Source organism: Hirundo rustica, chromosome 20 (genome assembly GCF_015227805.2).
Source record: "Hirundo rustica isolate bHirRus1 chromosome 20, bHirRus1.pri.v3, whole genome shotgun sequence".
NCBI lineage: Eukaryota > Metazoa > Chordata > Aves > Passeriformes > Hirundinidae > Hirundo > Hirundo rustica.
Window position 1 is genome coordinate 2,178,626 of NC_053469.1, and position 21,411 is coordinate 2,200,036.

Here is a 21,411-nt window from a genome sequence, read left to right on the forward strand (position 1 = left end):
TGGACCAGAGGAATCCTTACTTGGGCTTTGATGTTACCGAGGTTGTGTTTCGTTGGTTTTTCCCCACCTGGCTTCCCTGGGAGGACGTGCTGTACAAACAAGGCGCTGGCTGCTGTGTCCCCCGGGCAGAGGAGCAGAGGATGTGTCCCTGCAGAGGCGGCTCAGGTGACGCAGCCACGGCTCTTTCTAGGAACAGAAGCAGAGGCAGTGGAGGTACTGGAGGTACTGGGCTGCACTCGCTCCGAGTTTCTGCCTCCCTCCTCCTCTTTTTGACACAGCAGCAGTCTGGGACTGTCGGGGCTGCGAGGGGAGAGGCTGCTGGGCTCTGGGTCTTTAGGTGAAGCGTGGAGCACACCCAGTTGCTGAGAGAGGGATGTTTTTCTGACAGAAGCACACAAAGGAGCTGCTCCGGCAGCTCGGGGCAGGGCTGAGCGCTCTGAGTCACTGCGAGGGATCAGCTGGGCTCATCAGCAGATGTTCTGCTCAGCTTTCCTCGACCTCTTTCCCCCCCAAGAAGGGGGATGGTTGCTCAGACCCGCAGCCCTGGTGGTGGTTTCTGGTGACCTGGTGTCAGATCGTGCCCCTCTCTCCGTTTTTCCTGTCTGGGTTTGTGTTTAGGCTCTTGACAGAAAAGGCGACTCCACGGAGAGGCTTCTGCGGGCAGGATCTGTGCTCCTCCTCAGGGGGCTCTTTGATTTGCTCTCTGTCACCTTCTGCGCAGCACACATGTGACAGGAGAGTTTATATCTCCCGTTAAAATTCCCCAGGTCTTTCCCTAATCCCTCTTCAGTTCCTGCTGCTGTGTGAGGGCATTAAGTGCTGAGATGAATAACTTAAGCCTAAGCCCCTTTCTGCACCTAATCTCAAGCCTAAAATGAATGTTCTTCTGCAGTTAGGAATACAATAGAATGCAGAACTCATCCAAAAGGGACACCTGGTTGCCCCGTCCCAGTGGCCCTGTGCTCCAGGAGGATTTATCAGGGCACACTCCCACCCAGGGGGCTGACAGATTGTACTTGGTGTTGGAGGACGACACCCCGAAGTGAAGAGACATGGAGCAGTAAGTTGAAGAGTTTGAATCAAACCGTAAAGCAGAAAGGAATGACTGGGGTGGAAAATGAATGTATTGAGCTAATGAATCATTTCAAGGCAAAACGAGAAATTAAATGTACGCTGAAAGCTGGCACATTAAGGAAAGGGCTGCGGGTTTTTATCCATTTTGCATTTCCAAACGCTGAAACAAAGTCTGTCGGATGGTGAAATCCCATTAAGAAGCAATGCTGTGAGCAGGGAAAGCCAGGATTTGGTTAACAGGAAATGGGGACTTTGCTTCTCCTCCCAGAGCAGCCGAGGACCGTCCTTGTGCCATGGGGCAAGGGGTGGTGGGGCACTGATCCCTGGGGAAGGGCAGAGCTCAGCTCCTGGCAGCTCCTGGCAGGAGAGGGGAAGCGAAGGACAGGGGATTTTGCAAGGACGGTGATCCTGGGTGTTCTGACAGCCTGGCAGGGGCATGGAAGGGGTGGGTAGGGCATGGAGCTGTGCCAAAGGGAATTCTCAGCTTTTCATTCCGAAAGAAAAGAACTTTGGATCCCAGAATTCCCGTTCCAGGGCACCTCCTGCCCTGCTCTCCAGCCAGCCTCCTCACAGCTACAGGTCCCGGGCTCTGGGAAGACCCTGCCAGTCAGTACGTTGGTGTTTTGTACAAAAACCTTTTAAAGAAATCCTGTGCTGGAGCCCGACTATTCACATTGGTTTTGGTGAATTTATTCTTAATTTCCAGCCTGCAAAGGGGCAGCACCGCCCTCCACGGGGCTGGGCCATGGGGCAGCACTGCTGTGATGTGTTGGCACGGCTTGGGGTGGGGTTGGCACGATTTGGGGTGGGGTTGGCACAGTTGGGGTGGGGTTGGCACGGCTTGGGGTGGGGCTGGCAAGATTTGGGGTGGGGTTGGCACAATTTGGGGTGGGGTTGGCACAATTTGGGGTGGGGTTGGCACGATTTGGGTGGGGTTGGCACAATTTGGGTGGGGTTGGCACAGTTGGGGTGGGGTTGGCACAATTTGGGTGGGGTTGGCACGGTTGGGGTGGGGTTGGCACAATTTGGGGTGGGGTTGGCACGATTTGGGTGGGGTTGGCACGATTTGGGTGGGGTTGGCACATTGGGGTGACACGGCAGGAGCCGGGGGACACGCTGTGGTGACACTGCTGTCCGTGGTGCTGAGCCCTGTGCCCCACCCAGGCTGTGGCACCTTCAAGGCGCTTTTTGTCCCCGGCTGCCATCAAACACGAGCAGGAGCAGCTCTGGCCTGGCAGCATTCCCAAACCGGGGAAGGATACAGGACCCTTTCCAGTCCCGCCTGTGCGCTCAGGTGTTACCTCCAGCTCAGCTCTCCCCTGGCCACCACGAATTCTCTTTTCTGTTGGATACCTTGAGAAATGGATGCCAAGAGTGTTGAAGGAGCAGCGGCTTTTGCTGTCACCCGAAGAGGGAAACTTGTGTCGGTCTGGTGCGGGTCAGGTGCACCTGGGCAGGTGAGCAGGAGCTGAGCCCTGCTGGCCGCTCTGAGCAGCAGAGCGAGTTCCTCTCTGCTCGGCTCACAGCGGGGACCGAGCTCTGCTGCTTTGTGTCTGAGAGAGCCAAACCTGCTGAGTCTGTTCCCTGGCACGCATTCTGCACGCTGCTCTGTGCACAGAGGAATAAGATAAAATAGCTTCCTCCTCCTCACGTTGCTGCTGAAAAACAGCGATGGGGAAAAAAAAAAAAATAATAATCCTCCAGCCCCTGCCCTGCTTGTGGCGATAAGAGCAGTGCGATCCTTCTTTTGACAGAGTCAGGCGAGGCGATTTCATTATTTAGCAAACAAAGCCCTTTCACAGATTTCTGCATGGTGGACGTTTTCCCGGCGGTTTTGCACCGAATTTGTTGCAGCAGCAAGGCCGGAGAGTTTGCCTTGACTCCCCTCACTACCAAAATAAATGCACAGGGCAGGATTGTTCCACTGAGCAGCCGCGACTGGGGAGAGGAGAAGAAGAGGGAAGGAGATGGTACGTGCCGACAGCTCTGAACTGATTGCGGTGAGGATTGCTATGTATGAGAGAGTTCAGGGGGGAACGAGGAGGAAGTCACAGAGGCAGCCAAGGCTGGCAGGATGGCAAGAGCCAAGCTGAAGAATTCCCCTTCGGAGAGCAATTCCCACGTCAAAACCGTCCCACCAGCCACGACGGAAGATGTCCACGGGGTGAGCCCCTTGTTACCGTCTCGGAGGATGGGATCCATGGGGAGTGATGTCGGACAAAGGTATTGCAGGGCTGCAGTGGTGCGTGGGGAGGCTGGGCGGGGGAGGCAGCACCTTTTATCTTTTAAATGAGGGGGGAAAGGATCGGTGCCTCCACGGGCTGGAGGGGTGCTGGATCAAATCCTGGATTGCTATGTTAAAGAGCCACGCCAGCTCCAAAGTTGTGTTATGAAATACGGAGCTGGAGCAGAAGGAAACCAGTTCCTTTAAATTTTTTATAGGTGCTTCTTGATTTTTTTTTTTTTTTTTTTTTTTTTTTTTTTTTTTTTTTTTTTAAATATGCCTAAAGCATGTCTGAATGGCAACCTGAGACCGTGGGGCTGCCACACACCGCTGTCAACTTGCACTGCACCTTCCCTGTGCAGGATAAACCCCAAGCTTATTTACGCTGCCAACGCCACGGAACGGGCTGTACAGAAGCACCATGTTTGCATGGCAGGAGAGATGCTCGGTCCCCCGTCTGAGCAATAATTTATTTGTAACTGCAATAAAAAAATAAAAAAATAAAAATAAAAAAAAAGGCTGCCGTAGGAAATGCTGCAGCCTTCCTGCAAGCACACAGCTGAGTGTAGAGCGAGGAAGGAGCTGTTTTTCAGGAGGAGGAGAATGCTCTGAGCTGCTCGGGGATTTCAGTGATTCAGAAGGAGCCGGGTCCCCTGGTTACGATGAGGATGCAGATGTCACTAATTCAGTTCTTGTTCTGCTCGTTCCATTTTCTGTTCCGTTCTCCTCCGCCATCCACCCAGCCTCCCAGCCCACCCGCGCTGCCCCACCTGTGACCGTGTACTGTACGTCTCCTGGGGTGTCGTCTGGTGCAAACGAGCACGGGCGGAAAGCTCCCGCTCGGGGGGAATTTTCCTTGTTTGCCTTTGGGCTGGAACGAATTAATGCCTCAGCTTCTGCCTCTTGGCATATCTGAGGGGAGGGTGGCACGGAGCCAGGAGCAGCAGCTGTGGTGCCGGCCGGGGAAGCCGAGGAGGGAGGGGTGTGCCGGGGAGCACCGGCGCGGCTGCTGCCGGTGCCGAGCCCTGCCGGGCGCGTGCTTCGGTCCCCAGGTCTGGGAGGCAGAGCCCTGGTGCGCCGGGCAGCCGTGGGTGCGTGTGCCTGGCGCGGTGTGCCAGCGCCCCAGATGGCACCGGGGCCGGGGCTGCGGCGAGCGAACGCCGGCAGCCGGTGGGGCTGACTCTGACTCTGCCAGGCAAGGGCTAACACGTGTCGGGGCTGAGAATGGGCGTCATGTGGGTGCAGTGGGAATAAATCCCCAGAGCTGGTGTGGTCCCAGAAGGTTTTGACGGTCTGGGTCTGCTCCCGGTGCTGTTTGTGGTCTGGTTTTGTGCTTTGCTTTCATTGCTGCAAAAAAGCTGGAGCTGTCCTGGGAGTACCTGAGCCTCCGGGGGCTCATCCTGAGCACCGCTGTGGGCAAAGCCTTTGGAGCAAGACTGCTTCTTCTCTGTGCTCTTCCAAGTTGTGGTGGCGTCCCCTGAGGACAGGGCCAGTGGTCAAGCCAATGTGTAGGGGCCAGAAAAGGACAACTGGGAGGCTGCTACAAACTCATCCCGCTGATCAGCAGGGATTAAACATGCCAGAGGCACCCAGGGGCTTGGGGGATTCCTGCCCAAGCCCAGGGGACCAAACCTTCATCCCAGGGCTGATCCTCCTTGTCTTTTGTGGGAGCACAGCATAAAGCAGGGAAGCTGCAAGGCACTATTGCACCTGGAGGGAGGCAATTCCAAAAATCACATCACCACGGTGTTTTAGGGCAGACCCTTGAGAGAAGGCGCCCCAGGGCTGTACAGAGACCCAGTTCCCTGGGTTTCACTGGAATTTCCAGTGGTTTGCTGCAATCCTGTTGCAGGAGGCTGCTGCTGTGAGGCAGAGAAGTTGGTGGAACACTTTGCCACCGCCGTGGCAGCGGGCAGAGTCCTGCACGCCGCGGCTGGCGCCGTCTGGGTTCCGGACTGCCAGCACCTCCTGCTTCCCAACAATGAGCTGGTAATTGAGGCTGAGATCCCTGCTCTTCTCTTCCACTGCTGCAGCGAAGGCAGGGAGATTGGCTTGGAAGTGATGAACAGAGAGCTCGAGATGCTTTGTGTCACCCAAAGCCAGACTCGAGCGGCGTTACCAAGTCAGCAGCGACAATTGTCCCTGGGAGCTGGGAGCGAATTTCCAGGTGGTGGTGGATGGAGATGAATGCTGCAGGGCGTTCTCGGGATGCAAATGATTCCTGCCGATGATTGAAGCCGGGGAAATTTATTCTCACCTACTTTATTTACCTCCTTACTCTGTCTCTGAGTCACTGCAGCATCTCAAAGCTTTTAGGGGTTCCCAGTCAAAACAGGAGGAAAGGATTTGAATTCATCTGAGAAAAAAACACTCCACAGCCTGGGAGTGAAAAGGGGAATTCAGGACTGCCCCTGGGCGTCCAGGACAGGGATATTTTCCCGTGTCTGGTGGGATGGGACCAGCCCAGGCTGCCCATGTGGAAGTATCCCCCACCAAAGAAGCTTGGAGTTATTTCTGTGTGCCAGGGATTGCTGTGAGACGGGGATGGAGCTGGGAGCCTCGTGGCCATGCCAGGGAGGGCAGGCTCAGCTGCAGACCGGCTGCCTGGGCACTGAGACTCCCCTGGCACCAGGTGATAGTGGCTGGAACCGGCCAGGAGAGGCTCAGTCTCTTCCCTTCATCCCGGATTTTCCTGCGGCGGGTTTGTCCCTTGTGCTGGCGGGGTTTGGAAGGGAGAGGTGCGAAGGGAAGCCGAGCTCCACGGAGCACTCTGTGCTTGGGAAGGAGCTGCTGGCAGCAGGCAGGACACGCAAACATCTGCTTGGATCCCGTTCCACGGGCCGGTGATCTCCGAGGTGAGGGTTTAACAGCACAAAGAACGGTTTTTACAAGACAACCACGTCCTGTTTGTGCAGCTCCGCTGGAAGCAGGGGAAGCTCCGGCCACTGCCTGTCCCAGGGCACGCCGGGGCTCCGGAGGGATTGCAAACATTCCCGTCTGCTTTGGACGCTCTGCCCCAGGCCTTGGCAGGGCTCTGTGTCCCCTCCCTGCCCCCTGGGCCCCCCCTCACCTCCTTCAGTTGTGTTTGTCTGCCCGTAACAGAACTGTGAGCCGCTGAGGTTTGGGAGGGAGATTAGCATTGCAGAAGGGCTGGGCTTGGAGAGGACCTGGAGGGCTCTGCTCCAAGGCTGGACGGGCTTTAAAGCTGTCCCAGCTGGCTCAGGACCTGTCCCGCTGGGTTTCGGTCATCTCACGGGGCATTTCTCAGCTTCTTCGGGTGCCAGGTGCGGGGTTTGATCATTCTCAGGGGGAATGATTTTTCCCTTGCTGCATCCTGTACCTGTTCCCCCTCGTCCTTTTGCCGTGCGTCCCAGAGGAGCCTGGCTGCTCCCTTCCCGTCGGGGAGCCCAAGGCAGCAGCTGGATCCTGCCCTCCCTTCCTTTCTCCTTCAGGCTGCTCACTCCCACCCCTCGCAGCCTTGCCTCGTCTCTCGGTTCGAGATATTTTTGGCAGGAATAAATGGGACTCTGCCTCAGCCCTGGTACAGTCAGCAAGGTGGCTGGAGTCTCCTCAGTGGGGAAGAGCAGCGCTCTGCTAGGCCGAGTCTAATGCGGGGTTCTTTGGAGGTAAAGCGCTCCAGGGAGGGAGGAATTCACCCAAACGTGTCTGAAAATAGAATTTCTGACCGATGGATGTCTGTTCCCCCCAGGGGCAGCCTGGTATTAACAGACAGGACTTGCCAAATGTGGATTTTTTTGCCCGACACTTGCACACACACGAACCACGGAAGGGTCCAGCCTGGCCAATGAAACCACAACAGCCTCTCAGTCCCTGCAGGGGCTCTGCAGGTGATGCTCTCCACAGGACGCATTCTTAACATTTCCTCAACAAAAGCCTTTTCCAGCCGGGGCCTTTCAGAGCCCTCGGCAAATGCCATGTGCCGGTTTGCTGCCTCAGCCCTGGGTGAGGTGCTTTTGTGCAGCAGAAACGCTGTGCCAGGGCCGTTCCCTGCGGGGGTTTGCCCATCCCTGCCCTGCTCCAGCCTTGGGTCTTCTGCTGCCTCACTCCTGCCAGGAAAAAAATCCCAGAGGCCGGAGGTGTCGGAGCGGTCTGTGCCAGAGCTGGCCCTGCACCGCTCTCTCTGAGCTGGGGACATGGGTGACACTCTGCGAGGGAGGGCAGGGCCCCGCATCTCTGGGGGAGACTTTCTGGAGAAGATCTGGAAGAGAATCCGCGGGATCCAACACGTTCTGCTCCTTTTTGCTCTGCTGGGCTGGGCAGACCCGGCTGGGACGTGTTTTTTGGGGGTATCCCTATGTGGGGGGCACTGGGGTTTGCTGGCAGCGTGTTCATCTCTGCCCGCACTGGAGCAGCTCCCAGCTTTGCCCTGGCAGTGCCCGGCCCACGGGACGGTCTCAGCCTTGGGCTCCAACCTCCCAGCGCTGCCCGTGGAGGGCTGAGCGTCCCCTCTGCCAGCCCGGGGTGCGCCTCCCGTGGGCTCCCCTTGCGCCAGCCCGGGGAGGTGGCGGTGCGCACTGGGGGATGCTGAGGGTGCTCCCGGGGTGGGATCGCTGCGGGAGCGCGGCAGGAGCTCGGGGGCTGGGCTGTCAGGGCAGTGTGTGAGCTCCCGACGCTCGGATCCCTCCGGCAGCCGCCGCTCCTCGCACTGAGCTGTGCCGTTCATCAGCGCGGCAGCGATCCCAGCCCGGGCTGCGGGCTCGGGGCTGGAGCCCGGCTGCTTCTTCTCCTCCCTGGAACCGCCCCAAACTGCTGGAGCGGCCCCGAGCCCTGCTCACCCTCCCGGCTTCGTGGCCTCTCTGCGCAGGGACGGCACCGACACGGCCGTGTCCCGCCCCGGGCTCAGCCCCGGCTCCCTCCGGCTTTGGGGTGTGTTCGCGGCTGCTCCCGGCTCCGTGCCCCCATCCCTCCAACGCCAGGCCCGCTCTGGCAGGAAGGGTTTGCCCTGAGGGCGCGGGGCGATGGAGGGGAGCTGGTGCTGGAGGGGAGCGGGCTGGGGCTGGGCTTGGGAAGCGCTGAGCTCTCCTCCCACGGCTCCTGAGGATCTCGGTGCCCTACATAGCCCTGACAGGCAGACACGATCCTCACCTCGGCACGCCGCGCTCGGCGCTCGCACTCGGGCTTCTGCTCGGTTTATTTTAGGATCCTCACTCCCATCGGGTCCCGCCAGGGCGCAGGGATTGGCGTGTGTCCCCCCCAGGGGAGGCTCTCCTGCTTGCTGGAAGGGTGGCACCCCTCTCGGTGTGCCATGAGGGTCTCACGTCCCCTCCAAACTTGTCCACAGTGCCTCCCCAGCAAGGATCAGTCTCTTGTCAGGACTGCAGGGACTCATTTAGCTCATGAGCGAAGGCAGGGAGCTGTGTGTCAGAGCAGCCTGAGCTCCTGCAGGGCCTCTCTGCCCGGGCTTGGCGGAGCCTGCCCTCTCCATCCACCTGAAAGGAGCTGGTGGCCGGGTGAGATCGGTCTCTTCTTCCAAGAAACACTCACTAGGACGAGAGGAAATGGCCTCAAGTTGTGCCAGGGGAGATTCAGGCTGGATTTGGGGTAAAATTTCTTTACCAAAAGGTTTGTCCAGCCCTGGCACAGGTGGGGTCCCCATCCCTGGAGGGAGCTGGACCATGTGTGGTTGTGGTGTTTGGGGACACGGCTTGGTGGTGGGCTCGGCAGTGCTGGGGGCATGGTTTGGTGGTGGACCTGATGACCTTTGAGCTCCTTTCCAACCTCCGTGGATCCGCGGCTGATTCCGGGAGAGGCACAACTTTCTGGAAGGGAGCTCCAGGCCCGGCTGGACCCCGGGCTGGGAACAGCCTGTCCGGCTGCTGCGGCTCCGGCACCGCTCCCGCTCCTTTCCAAACTTCACGTGGTGGAGCTGCGACGCGGCTTTTGCAGAGGAATGCCGAGGAAAAGCGCTCCTGTGGTTAAAGCAGCTCCCAGGGGAGGCAGCCCAGCCCGCGGTGCCGGTGAGCTGCCTCCTGCCAGCCGCTCCTCGTGGCACCTCTGCAGCTCCCTGCAACTGCCTGGAGCTGCTGGTGGCTTTCCCAGGTGCCAGCTCCTCCACACCAGGGGTGCTGGAGGCTCCAGCCCTTTCCCCGGGGTCATCCCGCAGCCAGGAAGGGGAGCTGCCCTTCCCTCCCCTCTCTCACGGGTCTGTGAGCAGACGTGTGCCTCTTCCTCTCTCGCTTTCCCCTTTCCTCTTGCTCGCTCCTTCTCCCCCTCTTTACTTTCTTTTTTCATCTCCTCCCATCTGTCCTTCTCACATCAGGCTATTTTGGGCTGAGTTTCTCACTGTCAGTGTGGTAGGAGCCGTGGTGCAGCTCCTGTCTCTAGAGGATGAGCGCTGCTCTGGGAAGTCTCCCCAGGCCCTTACCTTGCTTGGCTCATCCTCACCCCCCTGCCTTGGCCCTGTCTTGAAGGCATTCCGAGATCGAGGTGAAAAGGCGTTAAATCCTTCCCAGGGCCGGGGGACAAGGTTATCAGATTTAATACCTTTCCACCTCGGTGCCGAAATGCCTCTGAGCCTTGCAAGTGGTTATTAAAGCAGCCTGAAGCCAGGAGTGGTGTTGGCAGGTCATTACTTGTGTCTGCAACTTCCAGAGGCTCCAAGCCAAGGCACGAATTTTTTTGTTTGTTTGGAAATGATGGCTGTAAATCGAACAGGAAATGCACCACCAGAAGTGAATTTTTAACGCTCCTCGTTTACCAGAGATTCGGGAGGCGCTGGTGAAGGGGCAGAGTTTCCGGGGTCCCTGTGTGAGCTGGGCTGAGCTGCTGCCGCTGTGCTTTGCTGCTCTCTCCCTCCGAGCACCCTGGAGCACTCGGAGCGCAGGGACAGCGTCGAGGCTCAAATTATTGGCACGAGGCACAGGAGCTAAACGCTCCCCAGACCCCGCAGAACTGGAGGAGAAATGGGGCTTGGGGCTGGCTGCCTTCCCCCCTGGAGAGAAGGGAACTGGTTCTGCTGCCCCAGTTCCCGGGGTGCTGGGGCCCAGGGGTGCTGTGCACCTCTCTGCCCATCTCTGGGGGGTCCCTGCCTTTGCTGGGAGGTGCTGCAGCCGGAGCTGAGGAGGCAGGATGAGGTGGAAGGTGCTGCTCAGCCGAGGAGCTGCCTCCAGCATGGGCGGGCAGGTGATTGCTCTCTCTTTTACATAAGCAAGCTTTATTACGGCTTTGTTCTAATAATAAATGTGCCTTTGTCTCCTCACCTCCTGACAAAACCTTCCCCTTCTGTGAGGGGCTGTAGCTTGAAAGGTGGGGGCAGACCTGTCTCCGAAGCAGCCAAAGAAATTCCTTCCCCCTCTGCTCCTCTCCTTTCTCCCACCCTTCCCTGCTCTGCTCCTCTATCCAGGAGATGCTGCTTGTGCCAGCAGCAGCTTGGCATCGTGGTTCGTGCCTGGCAGCACCAGGACAAGGGGCCTCAGCTCCCCCTGTGAGGGCACAGCTCTGCTCTCCCCGGCCCTGGATCCTGCAGGGGAGCAGAGGTCGTTTCCCTGCCCGTGCCGACGTTGTTTTCCACGGGAATGAGACGAGCCGAGCTTTGTCTGCTCTCGTGGAGCCAGACCTGGATGAAATAAAAAAGGTCAATTTGAAGTAGATTATCTAAAACACATTAAAAGCCAGCATAACCTTCTCTGACTCCATTAAGTGGCTTTAGCTCTCTGCGGTGTAAATCACTGTTAAAGTGTTTTTAGGGTCTGGGAAACGGCTGTTTTCCAAATGAGGTTTGGAATGATTTTTAGCTTTCTTAGAGAAATCTCCATATTTTCTCAGCAGCTGGAGTGTTGGTGAGAATTTGGGTGCCGGGTGGGAAGAAGGAGAGGTTTCAGTAGGATACCTCAAATCACTTCTTCCCTCTGTGCCCAGCACAGCAAACTTCACTCATTTGGGAGCCAAAAGCACCTTTTTGTAACAAAAAAAAAGAGTTGTTTTATTACATGTGCTTTAACCACGGCACAGAGTGGCCAAAGCCACCCTTGGGGAGGTTTATGTCTGTCCATGACTTTGGAATCCCTTTTGTTCGTGGTGCCCCCTTGTGAGTGAGGGGTTTATTCTCCTCCTGAGCCCGTGGCTTTGGGGGGAGGAACCCTGGGGATCTCCAGGTTCTGCAGGACCCCATTGATCCGTGTGGGTTGGTGCCTTTGCTCTTTGGCTTTCAGGAGGGTTGCTCTGCAGCTGGAATTAGCTCCCGTTCCTCCGCTCCTCCCGGCTGCCAGCTGGCACCAGATGAGGAGAAAACCAAATCATTTTCTGGTTCTTTCCCCGTAAACATCTCTGTGAGGCAGAGACGGCCACTGCTCAAAACCAAACACGGCGGAGGGACCCGAGCAGCCCCTGCTGCTAACGGGGGATAATCCAATTTAGCTGCAGGGAGCCTGGGCTGGCCAGCTCCTTCCCTCCTTCCTCCTTCCTTCCTTCCTTCCTTCCTTCCTTCCTTCCTTCCTTCCTTCCTTCCTTCCTTCCTTCCTTCCTTCCTTCCTTCCTTCCTTCCTTCCTTCCTTCCTTCCTTCCTTCCTTCCTTCCTTCCTTCCTTCCTTCCTTCCTTCCTTCCTTCCTTCCTTCCTTCCTTCCTTCCTTCCTTCCTTCCTTCCTTCCTTCCTTCCTTCCTTCCTTCCTTCCTTCCTTCCTTCCTTCCTTCCTTCCTTCCTTCCTTCCTTCCTTCCTTCCTTCCTTCCTTCCTTCCTTCCTTCCTTCCTTCCTTCCTTCCTTCCTTCCTTCCTTCCTTCCTTCCTTCCCTCCTTCCCGAGGCTCTGCCCTGCAGCTGGAGAAAATCCGGGATGCTGGGCAGGAGTAAATGCCAGGGCCGCAGCGGGGCACAGCGCAGCTGGAGAGACGCCCCAGGGTGGCACAAGAGACCACTTTGGTGTGAATTAACTCCGTGCTCCAGGAGGGGCTGCAGGAGAGAGCTGGGAATGAGCAGGGGAGAGAGGGAAGGTGGCAGGGGCTGAGCCCGGAGAAGATCCTACAGCACCTAAAGGGGCTCCAGGAGAGCTGGAGAAGGGCTTTGGATGAGGGGACAAGGGGGAACGGCTTCACGCTGGGCTGGATTAAACATTGGGGATAAATCCTTCCCTGTGGAGGTGGGGAGACCCTGGCACAGGGATGTTCCCAGCTCTGGGAATGCCCAAGGATATCCACCTGGGGCAGAGGAAGGAGCAATGAGCTCCTCCCCAGCCTCCGCACAGGCCAGAGCAGCAGCAAAATAAATCCTGCGGCGGGGAGGCTGCTGCTCGCAGCTGAGGGATGGATCAGCTCCCTTTGGGCTCGCATTTCTGCTGGAACGCGGATTTATTGCTTTTATTTAGTCTGAACCGTGCTGGAGCGCTGCGGACTCGTAAAGCAAAAGCAAAACGCAAGAAAAATCTTTACGTTCTGCGGCAGCCCCCTTGGCTCTGGTGATATTTCTGGTGTCCCTGGCTGGCAGGGAGTAAGGGAGGGAGAGAGGGCACTGCTGGAGCAGGGGGGGGGCTCGGGCTCCGGTGATGGTGGGCACCCAGGGCTGTCCCAGGGGGGTCCTGGTCACAGCATCATTTTCCCAGAGGGATTTTTTGCTCTGCAGCTGTGCTTGCTGTGTGGGACAGCCCTGTGCTGTCCGTCCGTCCGTCTGTCCGTGGGATGTACAGTACACAAGCACAGGCCCTTTGCCTCCCACCCACGCTTGTTTTCCTCTGTGTTCTTCCTCCCCTTCCCTCCAACCCCTCATCACCCTCATCGTCCCTCTCTGTTATTTGATTTGATTTTAGGTTTATTTTTTTTTTTTTAAATTCTATTTTCCTTTCCCTTCTCCGCTCATCACTCATGTCTGTAAAACCAGTCCAGGAGAGGGGCACAATGCTGAGCTCCTGAAAGCAGCAATCCTTCAAAGTCCCATTTCTCTGCACCAAGCGCGGCACTGATCAGAGGCAGAGCAGTCTGTGAGACTCATTTAAATTAAAATTTTAAAAAAAAGGCAAAAAACAGGCATAAAATGAGCATAAAATGGGCATAAAATGGGCATAAAATGGGCATAAAATGGGCATGAAATGGGCACAAACGCCATTTTTCTCCATGGAGCCCAGTCCTCACAGGGGCTGTGAGGGGCAGAGGCGGCAGAGCACCCCTGGAGCTGAGCAGGGACAGTGCCAGGCGCGCTGTGACCCGGGCTGAGCGCTCGGGTGGCCTCTGCTCCCCCGGGCCCCTCACCCTCTGTGCTGCTCTCGCTCTTAGGCCTCACGCCGAGGATTTCAGCGTGGATTCCTCCTTCTCACAGTAAGTTCTCCGCCCGCGTTTCGCGGGGAGGGACGAGGGACCGCGGCTTGCTCTGGGGAAAAGCCAACCCTGCTCTCCAGAGGGGGAAAAAAAGGAAAAAAACCCTTGGAATTCGGGGTGTTTGGTGCACGTGGTGAGCTGAGGGATTTTTTGGGCAGTACCTGCTGCCAGGAACTGTGGTTAAGCTTGGCTCTGAATTACTGTGGATTAAAGGGGATGGTGCAGCCATGGAAGTGTTCCAGGCCAGGATGGACGGGGTTTGGAGCAGCCTGCTCTAGTGGAATCGTCCCTGCCCATGGCTGGAACCAGATGACATTTAAAGGTCCCTTCCAACCCAAACCAGTCCACGGTTCCATGATTTCCCTGCTTTTAAGGGAGCACAAGATTTGTTCTTCAGTGCTCTGGGCACCCAGGAATTGCGTATGGGAGCAGCAAATCCTTCAACAGCTCCCACCGTGGGGAGGATTCTCTGCTCCCAGCGACAGACAAGCTTCTTGAGGCAGAATCGATAGCAGCAAATCGGCAATTACCCATTAACGACGAGCTCCATGCGCAGCCCTAATTAAACAATGCAGATTCATCAGCACGAGCAATTACGGGAGCAGACTCATGAGTGTCAGCCTCCAATAGAGCAAAACAAATAGGCCAGAGGAAACACAGCCTGCCATCCCTCTGCTGCTTCCCTTTTGGGGTTCCAGCCTTCTGCAGAACTGTTTTATTGCGGAGCAGGTCCAGGAGCACCATCCAAACCTGGGGTGGGAGATGTTCCCCCATCCTGGCAGCGCCCAGGGCCAGGCTGGACAGGGCTTGGAGCACCCTGGGATAGTGGAAGGCGGCAGAGGGTGGAACAGGATGAACTTTAAAGTCCTTCCAGCCCAAAGTATTCTATTATCTACAGCTTGAAGCCCTGAGCGTGTCCCTGTTTCCTCCAGCATTTGGTTTGGTGCCTGGAAATGAGCTCTGCAACTGCTGAACGCCGTTGGAGAGGGATTGCAGCTGCCTTCAGGGAATGAGGAATCGATAAAAATCCCATTTCCATTGCAGTGTCCTCCCTACTAAAAGATGATACATGTATAAAAGAGCTGAAAGTCGAGCAGGAGACTTCTTTTACATCTCTTGAGGCCCGTGAAGCCCCTCCTGCGGTCCGTGTCAGCCCTTGTCCCTGTGGCACACGAGGGTTTGTGGGATGAGTTCAGACCATGATGTGAGATAAATGGCCCTGGAAGCCAAACCTGCACTAGGGCAGGCTCTTTCCCGTAGTGATAGCTTGGAGTTTGCTCTTCACTCCCCAAAATAAAACTGCAGCATTACTGCTGGGGCCAGGATGACATTACCTGCACCCAGCTGGGTTTAATTTGCTGCAGAGTGGTTGGCAATATCAATTCTTTCTTCAGGGGAAAAAAAAAAAAAAATCACACTCCATGGTAAAACAGGAGGTTTTTTATTTTTTTTTTCTGGTTGATCCCCATGGTAAATGCACAAAAGCTTGAAGAAATGAGTGTTTGGGCTTGATGTGCCACGGTGTCCTGGCTCCCTGGGCAGGGTTTATTGACGGGGGACTCCATCCTGCTGAGCCTCGGCGTGTGCAGTGCCAGGGAAACTCACTGCTGGTGCTGCAGGAGCCAGGAGGCGCAGCTGCCCTTCCACGGGGTGGTGACAGTGCCGTGGTGGCTGTGGCAGTGCCACGGTGGCTCTGGCGGTGCCACAGTGGCTGTGGTGATACCACGGTGACTCTGACAGTGCTACGGTGGCTGTGGCAGTGCCACGGTGGCTGTGGTGACAGTGACAGTGCTGTGGTGGCTGTGGCAGTGCTGTGGTGGCTGTGCCATGGTGGCTGTGACAGTGCCATGGTGGCTGTGATGGTGCCGTGGTGGCTGTGACTGTGCCGTGGTGGCTGTGACTGTGCCGTGGTGGCTGTGGCAGTGTGACGGTGCCGTGGTGGCTGTGACTGTGCCGTGGTGGCTGTGGCAGTGTGACTGTGCCATGGTGGCTGTGACTGTGCCGTGGTGGCTGTGGCAGTGTGACGGTGCCGTGGTGGCTGTGATGGTGGCACGGTGGCTGTGACAATTCCTGTCACACACAGGCTGATGTGGGACCTGCTGAGCACCTCGGGGCTGCTGTGACCCACGGGGATCATCTGGGATTTTGGGATGAGGGGGGAGAGCAGCTTCAAGGGACGTGGGATGAGAAAACCCACTGAAAGCGGGCACATTTGCCCTGTTTGCAGTGCTTGGCCTTTCCCACCGTGCCGCCCCTGCCAGCGGCGTCCCAGTGCTCCCCTGAGCCTCCCTCAGGACCTGAAATCCCCGCTGAGAGATCCCCGCCCCTGCTGTGGATCAGCAGTGCTGGCAGGGGGGCTCTGCCCCCAGAGCAGGCACAGGCAGCCCCCGCTCCCCGGCCCTCCCTGGCTGTTTTGTGCTTTCTGGTTTAAAACGTGCCCGGCATTTACCGGGGGAGCTGCTGCACCGGGAGAGCTCGGCGGGTGTCGGACGATGCCCTGGAGAAGCCGAGACCTTCCCGGGGAGATGCAGCGCCGGCCGGGGGAGCGTGTCCTGCCACGGGGGGTGAATCCGAGCATCCCCCGCCCCAGGAGGGGCCCGGCGGGGCAGGAGCAGCCCCCGGAGCCGATCCCCGCCCCGGTTTGAAGCCGTTCAGCCCTGCCCGAAGCGCAGCTCTCCTCCTTTTGAGCAATTGTTCAATTACTGCTTATTGAGCGCGGGGGCAGCTCGCTCTGTCTGTGCCTTTGGCAGGCGCCCAGGCTGTCTGTGCACGCAGCTGCACAGCTATTCCCATTCCCGTTCCCATTCCCATTCCCGTTCCCATTCCCATTCCCGTTCCCTTTCCCATTCCCATTCCCGTTCCCATTCCCATTCCCGTTCCCATTCCCGTTCCCGTTCCCGTTCCCGTTCCCATTCCCATTCCCATTCCCGTTCCCATTCCCGTTCCCATTCCCGTTCCCGTTCCCATTCCCATTCCCATTCCCGTTCCCATTCCCGTTCCCATTCCCATTCCCATTCCCATTCCCATTCTCGTTTTCGTTCCCATTACCATTCCCGTTCCCGTTCCCGTTCCCATTCCCATTCCCGTTCCCATTCCCATTCCCATTCCCATTCCCATTCCCGTTCCCATTCCCATTCCCATTCCCGTTCCCATTCCCATTCCCATTCCCATTCCCATTCCCATTCCCATTCCCGTTCCCATTCCCATTCCCATTCCCATTCCCATTCTCGTTTTCGTTCCCATTACCATTCCCGTTCCCGTTCCTGTTACCATTCCCATTCCCGTTCCCATTCCCATTCCCATTCCCATTCCCATTCCCGTTCCCATTCCCGTTCCCATTCCCATTCCCATTCCCATTCCCATCCCCATTCCCGTTCCCGTTCCCGTTCCCGTTCCCATTCCCATTCCCATTCCCATTCCCATTCCCGTTCCCGCTCCCAAACCCCGCTCCGGGAGCTGTCCCCGTCCTCTGCTCACCCCGGGTGGATGAAGGATGGCAAACCCAGGGCACAGAGCCCGCCCCGTGTAGATTCTGTGTCCAAACACCCCTTACCATGGCGGAAAACGGTGGGAAAAAGGGAAAAACCTCCCGAAGGGAAGCAGCAGGGCTGGAGCTGCCTGGGTGTTTCATGTAGCTGCCATCAGCGGGTACCCGAGCCCCAGCCTGGCTGGTTTGGGGGTTTATCCGGGAAGGATTTTGGCTCTGCTCAGGTTCCAGCTGGCACCGGCTGCTCCCGGCGCTGAGCGAGGGCTGGAGGCAGCCCGGCCGTGGCACGGTGCCCGCAGAGCATCCTGCACATCCTGCTCGGGGTGCTGGCAGGGGAAGTGCTGCAGACCCGTCCTGCCAGCCCCGCTCCTCACCTTCCTCCGAGCTGTGTCTGGTGCCCATCCCCAGGGAGCCCAGCTGGGCCAGCAGCACCTTTCTGTAATTCCAGCCTGGCTGCAGCCACCTTTCTTGCGTGTTTGATCCACGTGGGGGTTGCACGGAGGGTGCAGGGCCGTCATCTGGGCTGAGCCGGAGTGGAGGGGCGAAGCGGGGTCTCGCTGGAGCTGCCTTGGCAGAGGTGGGTGCTGGCACTCACCAGACTGCAGAGATTCCTGGGATTTCACTGGGGTGTTGGGTATTTCCCCCCTGGCACCCACCAGACTGCAGAGACTCCTGGGATTTTGCTGTTTTGTTGGGTATTTCCCCCCTGGCACTCACCAGACTGCAGAGATTCCTGGGATTTCGCTGTTTTGTTGGGTATTTCCCCCCTGGCACTCACCAGACTGCAGAGACTCCTGGGGTTTCACTGGTGTGTTGGGTATTTCCCCCCTGGCACCCACCAGACTGCAGAGATTCCTGGGATTTCACTGGTTTGTTGGGTATTTTCCCCCTGGCACTCACCAGACTGCAGAGATTCCTGGGATTTCACTGGTTTGTTGGGTATTTCCCCCCTGGCACTCACCAGACTGCAGAGACTCCTGGGATTTTGCTGTTTTGTTGGGTGTTTCCCCCCTGGCACTCACCAGACTGCAGAGATTCCTGGGGTTTCACTGGTTTGTTGGGTATTTCTCCCCCCACCACCACAAAAAAAAAGAAAAAAAAAATTGAAAGGGTCTTGTTTGCATCCTGCTACATGATTGGAGAAATTCCTTGAGAAGCCTCCTGGGACCAGAAATTGTCCCAGGTTGGTTGGGCGTGGGAGCAGCCTGGAGGGGTGGAAGGGGATGGGAATGAGAGGAGCTTTAATGTCCAGCCCATCCTACCACCACCAGCATTTCCCACCCAGCTGAGGTGTGAGGGAAAGGAACGGAGCTGTGGGGAGAGTCTGAGGGCTTTTTACCCTATCAAGAGCCTCATTTATTTCAAGACACGATCCTCACTGCGCGAAGTGTCTGATATAAAACACAGCAAAACCGCCCTGGGAAGCCAAGTCCTGCTGCAGGAAGGAGCAGGGGGCTCTGGGCAGGTCCTGGGGCAGGGCTGGCAGCTCCCTCCCTTGGCTGCCCGCTGGATTTTGGGGCTGTCCCAGCTTTCAGGCCGAGCCAGGGACCGTCACAGCCTGTGGGGATCGGAGGGAGCTGCCTGTGCCCCACTGCCCATGGGAGTGTCCCGTGGGTGCAGAATTTGGGGGACGTCTCCATCTCCCCATCCCTGTATGGGTGCATATTTATAAAATTTATTGAATTTTATAAAAAGGTTCCTCCTTTTCAAGAGAACTGTCCCAGCTCTCCGGGGAAGTTGAAAGTGTGGAGCAGGGGCTGTGCTCCTCAGTGTCTATTTTAATGCCAGTGCTCTGCCATGTGCTCGTCCCCACATCCATCCTGCACCTCTCCGAACAAACTATTGTGTCTTTTTTTGGGAACTCACCGTCTGACAACAAACTGCCTCTAATCTTAGATTAATAAAGTACAATAAATAACCGAGCGAAGGAAACCGAAGTCGCTCAGGCATTATGAAGTGCATAATAGCAGTAATTACACTTCCAAGCAGAGGGCTTGGAAAGCAGCTTGTACCTGGATCGTTGTTTGCATGGCCTGGGGGCTTCGGGGGGGGAGCTTGTGGCTGCCTGTGGAGATGGTGACCCCTGGAGCGGCCTGGGATGGGCTGGCACCAGGATGCTCCTGGTGGGAGGGGTGCTCCAGGTGGGCAGGATGCTCCCAGTGGGCAGGATGTTCCAAGTGGACAGGATATTCCAGGTGGGCAGGATACTCCAGGTGGGCAGGATCCTCCAGGTGGGCAGGATGTTCCAAGTGGACAGGATATTCCAGGTGGGCAGGATGCTCCCGGTGGGCAGGATGTTCCAAGTGGACAGGATATTCCAGGTGGGCAGGATGCTCCAGGTGGGCAGGATGCTCCCAGTGGGCAGGATGTTCCAGGTGGGCAGGATGCTCCCAGTGGGCAGGATGCTCCAGGTGGGCAGGATGCTCCAAGTGGACAGGATGTTCCAGGTGGGCAGGATGTTCCAGGTGGGCAGGATGCTCCAGGTGGGCAGGATATTCCAGGTGGGCAGGATGCTCCCGGTGGGCAGGATGCTCCCGGTGGACAGGATGCTCCCAGTGGGCAGGATGTTCCATGTGGACAGAATGCTCCCGGTGGGCAGGATGTTCCAGGTGGGCAGGATATTCCCGGTGGGCAGGATGCTCCCGGTGGGCAGGATATTCCCGGTGGGCAGGATGCCCAGCCGTGGCAGCAGGGAGGGCACACTTTGAACGCCCCACCCCGGCAGAGCTGCTGCGAAGGCAGAGCTGTCACCGTGTGCTTCGGGGTGGTGAGGATGCAGTCAGAGTTTTGCTTGATTTTTATTTCCAGTTAACTCCCTGACAATGAAATTAAAGGATATGTTTTACGTGATATCATCTCCTTCCCTCAGCTGGAAATGAAGCCGCAGCTCTGATGCCTTGGGACGGTGCTGCTGCCTGGGAAGAGCCTTCCCTCGTTCAGCTGTGGGGTGTTGGATCCCCCTGCAGAGTGGGACCCCCACAAGGATCAGGGGCTCAGCCTTGGCAGGCTGTGTGCTCAGGAACGTGTCCCTTCCACATTCTTTTACTTCCCCATCCCTTTGCAGTGTTAAACACCCCGCTCCCCCCCCATCAAGACGTGGCTTTTTGTCGCTTTTGTGTTGTTTTTCCAGCGTTCCCTCTTCCAGCAGCCATCAGGATGGATGAATTCGTGGGCTCCTTCATCACAAAAAGTTAGATCTAATCATTCAGTCCTTTTATCCACCAGCAATTACAGTCATTGTCTCGAGGTGGGCCGCAGCTCTACAGATCACTGAACCATCTGTCTGCTGACAGAGATTGATTTTGCTGTTTGTTGCTTTGATACGAGACAAATGTCTGGCGCAGGAATCGTGCTCCCTGAAGTCTCCTGCTCCTCAAGGCACTTAATCCTCGGGGACTCTGATGAATGGGGTGCTGCTGTCGGAGCTGAAAGCCAGTTCCCAGCACTTCCTGGGCATTCTTAATAAGGAGAAGGAGCAATTATCTTGTGTGCAGCCTTGTGAGCAGTTGTGACAGCTGATTTATGCCCCGGCAGAGAAAAATGATTTGCCGAGTCTGGCTCTGGAAACGATTAATTTTAACACGTGTAAAGGCTTGGCTTTGGGGCTCTGCGTTAACGCTCTCTGCTCCTCAAGCATGGTGCCGCTGAGCCAGGCCTTGTAAACGCTCCTGCTCCCTCCCTGCAGGGGGTCTGGGGCTGCCCACCCCTGCCCCCTTCTCGTGGTGACGGCCCCTCAGGCCGGCTGGGGTGGAGCCCGGGCTGAGGGACCCCCGAGCCGTGAGGGTCTCCTAAAACCCTTTCCCAATCCTCTGCCTGATCAGCTGGGCACGAATGCTCGGTAAATATTCATCCCTGCGTGTCAGGGCGAGGAGCAGCGGCTTCCCAATAAATGCGGGTCCGACGCAGCCGGCACCCGCGGGATGGAGTGGGAGGGCAGCGGGAATCGGCTCCTCTCGATCTGCGAGGTCTCGATGACCTCACGGGCAGTAAAAAGGAGTGATAACAGGAGCACCTCCTTCGCTGAAAGCAGCGAGCAGGGAAGCGGTCATTAATTCACGGCACTTAACTCCTTCACGGGCCGGACAGGAAGGAGCGGACGTTGTCTTGCTCACGCTACAGCCGAGGCAGGAGGATCCGCTCGCTTTCAGCGGAGCTCGGCAGGAGCGATGCGATTTAGGGTGATGGATAATGAGTCTGCAGACGCCTTTAGAAAGTGCCACCAGAGGCTGAGCTGGGACCCGCACGCCCCTCATCCAGGATCCCAGCGCCTGCTGACCTCCCTGGGGAGGAGCCTCCACCCTCGGGGAGTTTTTGTCCCATCCCCAGGCCACAAGCATCCAGCCGGAGCGTGGGGCTGGCAGGAGAG

At 57.3% G+C, this 21,411-nt stretch overlaps 1 protein-coding gene across 10 annotated transcripts in view; it reads left to right on the forward strand.

Annotated features, from left to right (window-relative positions):
• Positions 1-21,411, forward strand: part of KCNT1 (potassium sodium-activated channel subfamily T member 1) — a 77,435-nt gene that overhangs the window by 34,665 nt on the left and 21,359 nt on the right. For 5 of the 10 annotated variants that reach the window (XM_040083446.2, XM_040083447.2, XM_040083449.2 and 2 more), the window contains exons 1-2: positions 3,062-3,297; positions 13,517-13,558. The exons of 2 other annotated variants lie outside the window; for them this stretch is intronic. In XM_040083446.2, coding sequence (XP_039939380.1) covers positions 3,149-3,297; positions 13,517-13,558 — 191 coding nt within the window. In that variant the 5' untranslated portion in view covers positions 3,062-3,148. Of the gene's footprint in view, positions 1-3,061; positions 3,298-13,516; positions 13,559-21,411 lie in introns of those variants that run through there. 3 more of the 10 variants (XM_040083452.2, XM_058423073.1, XM_040083450.2) reach the window with 3 other exon arrangements.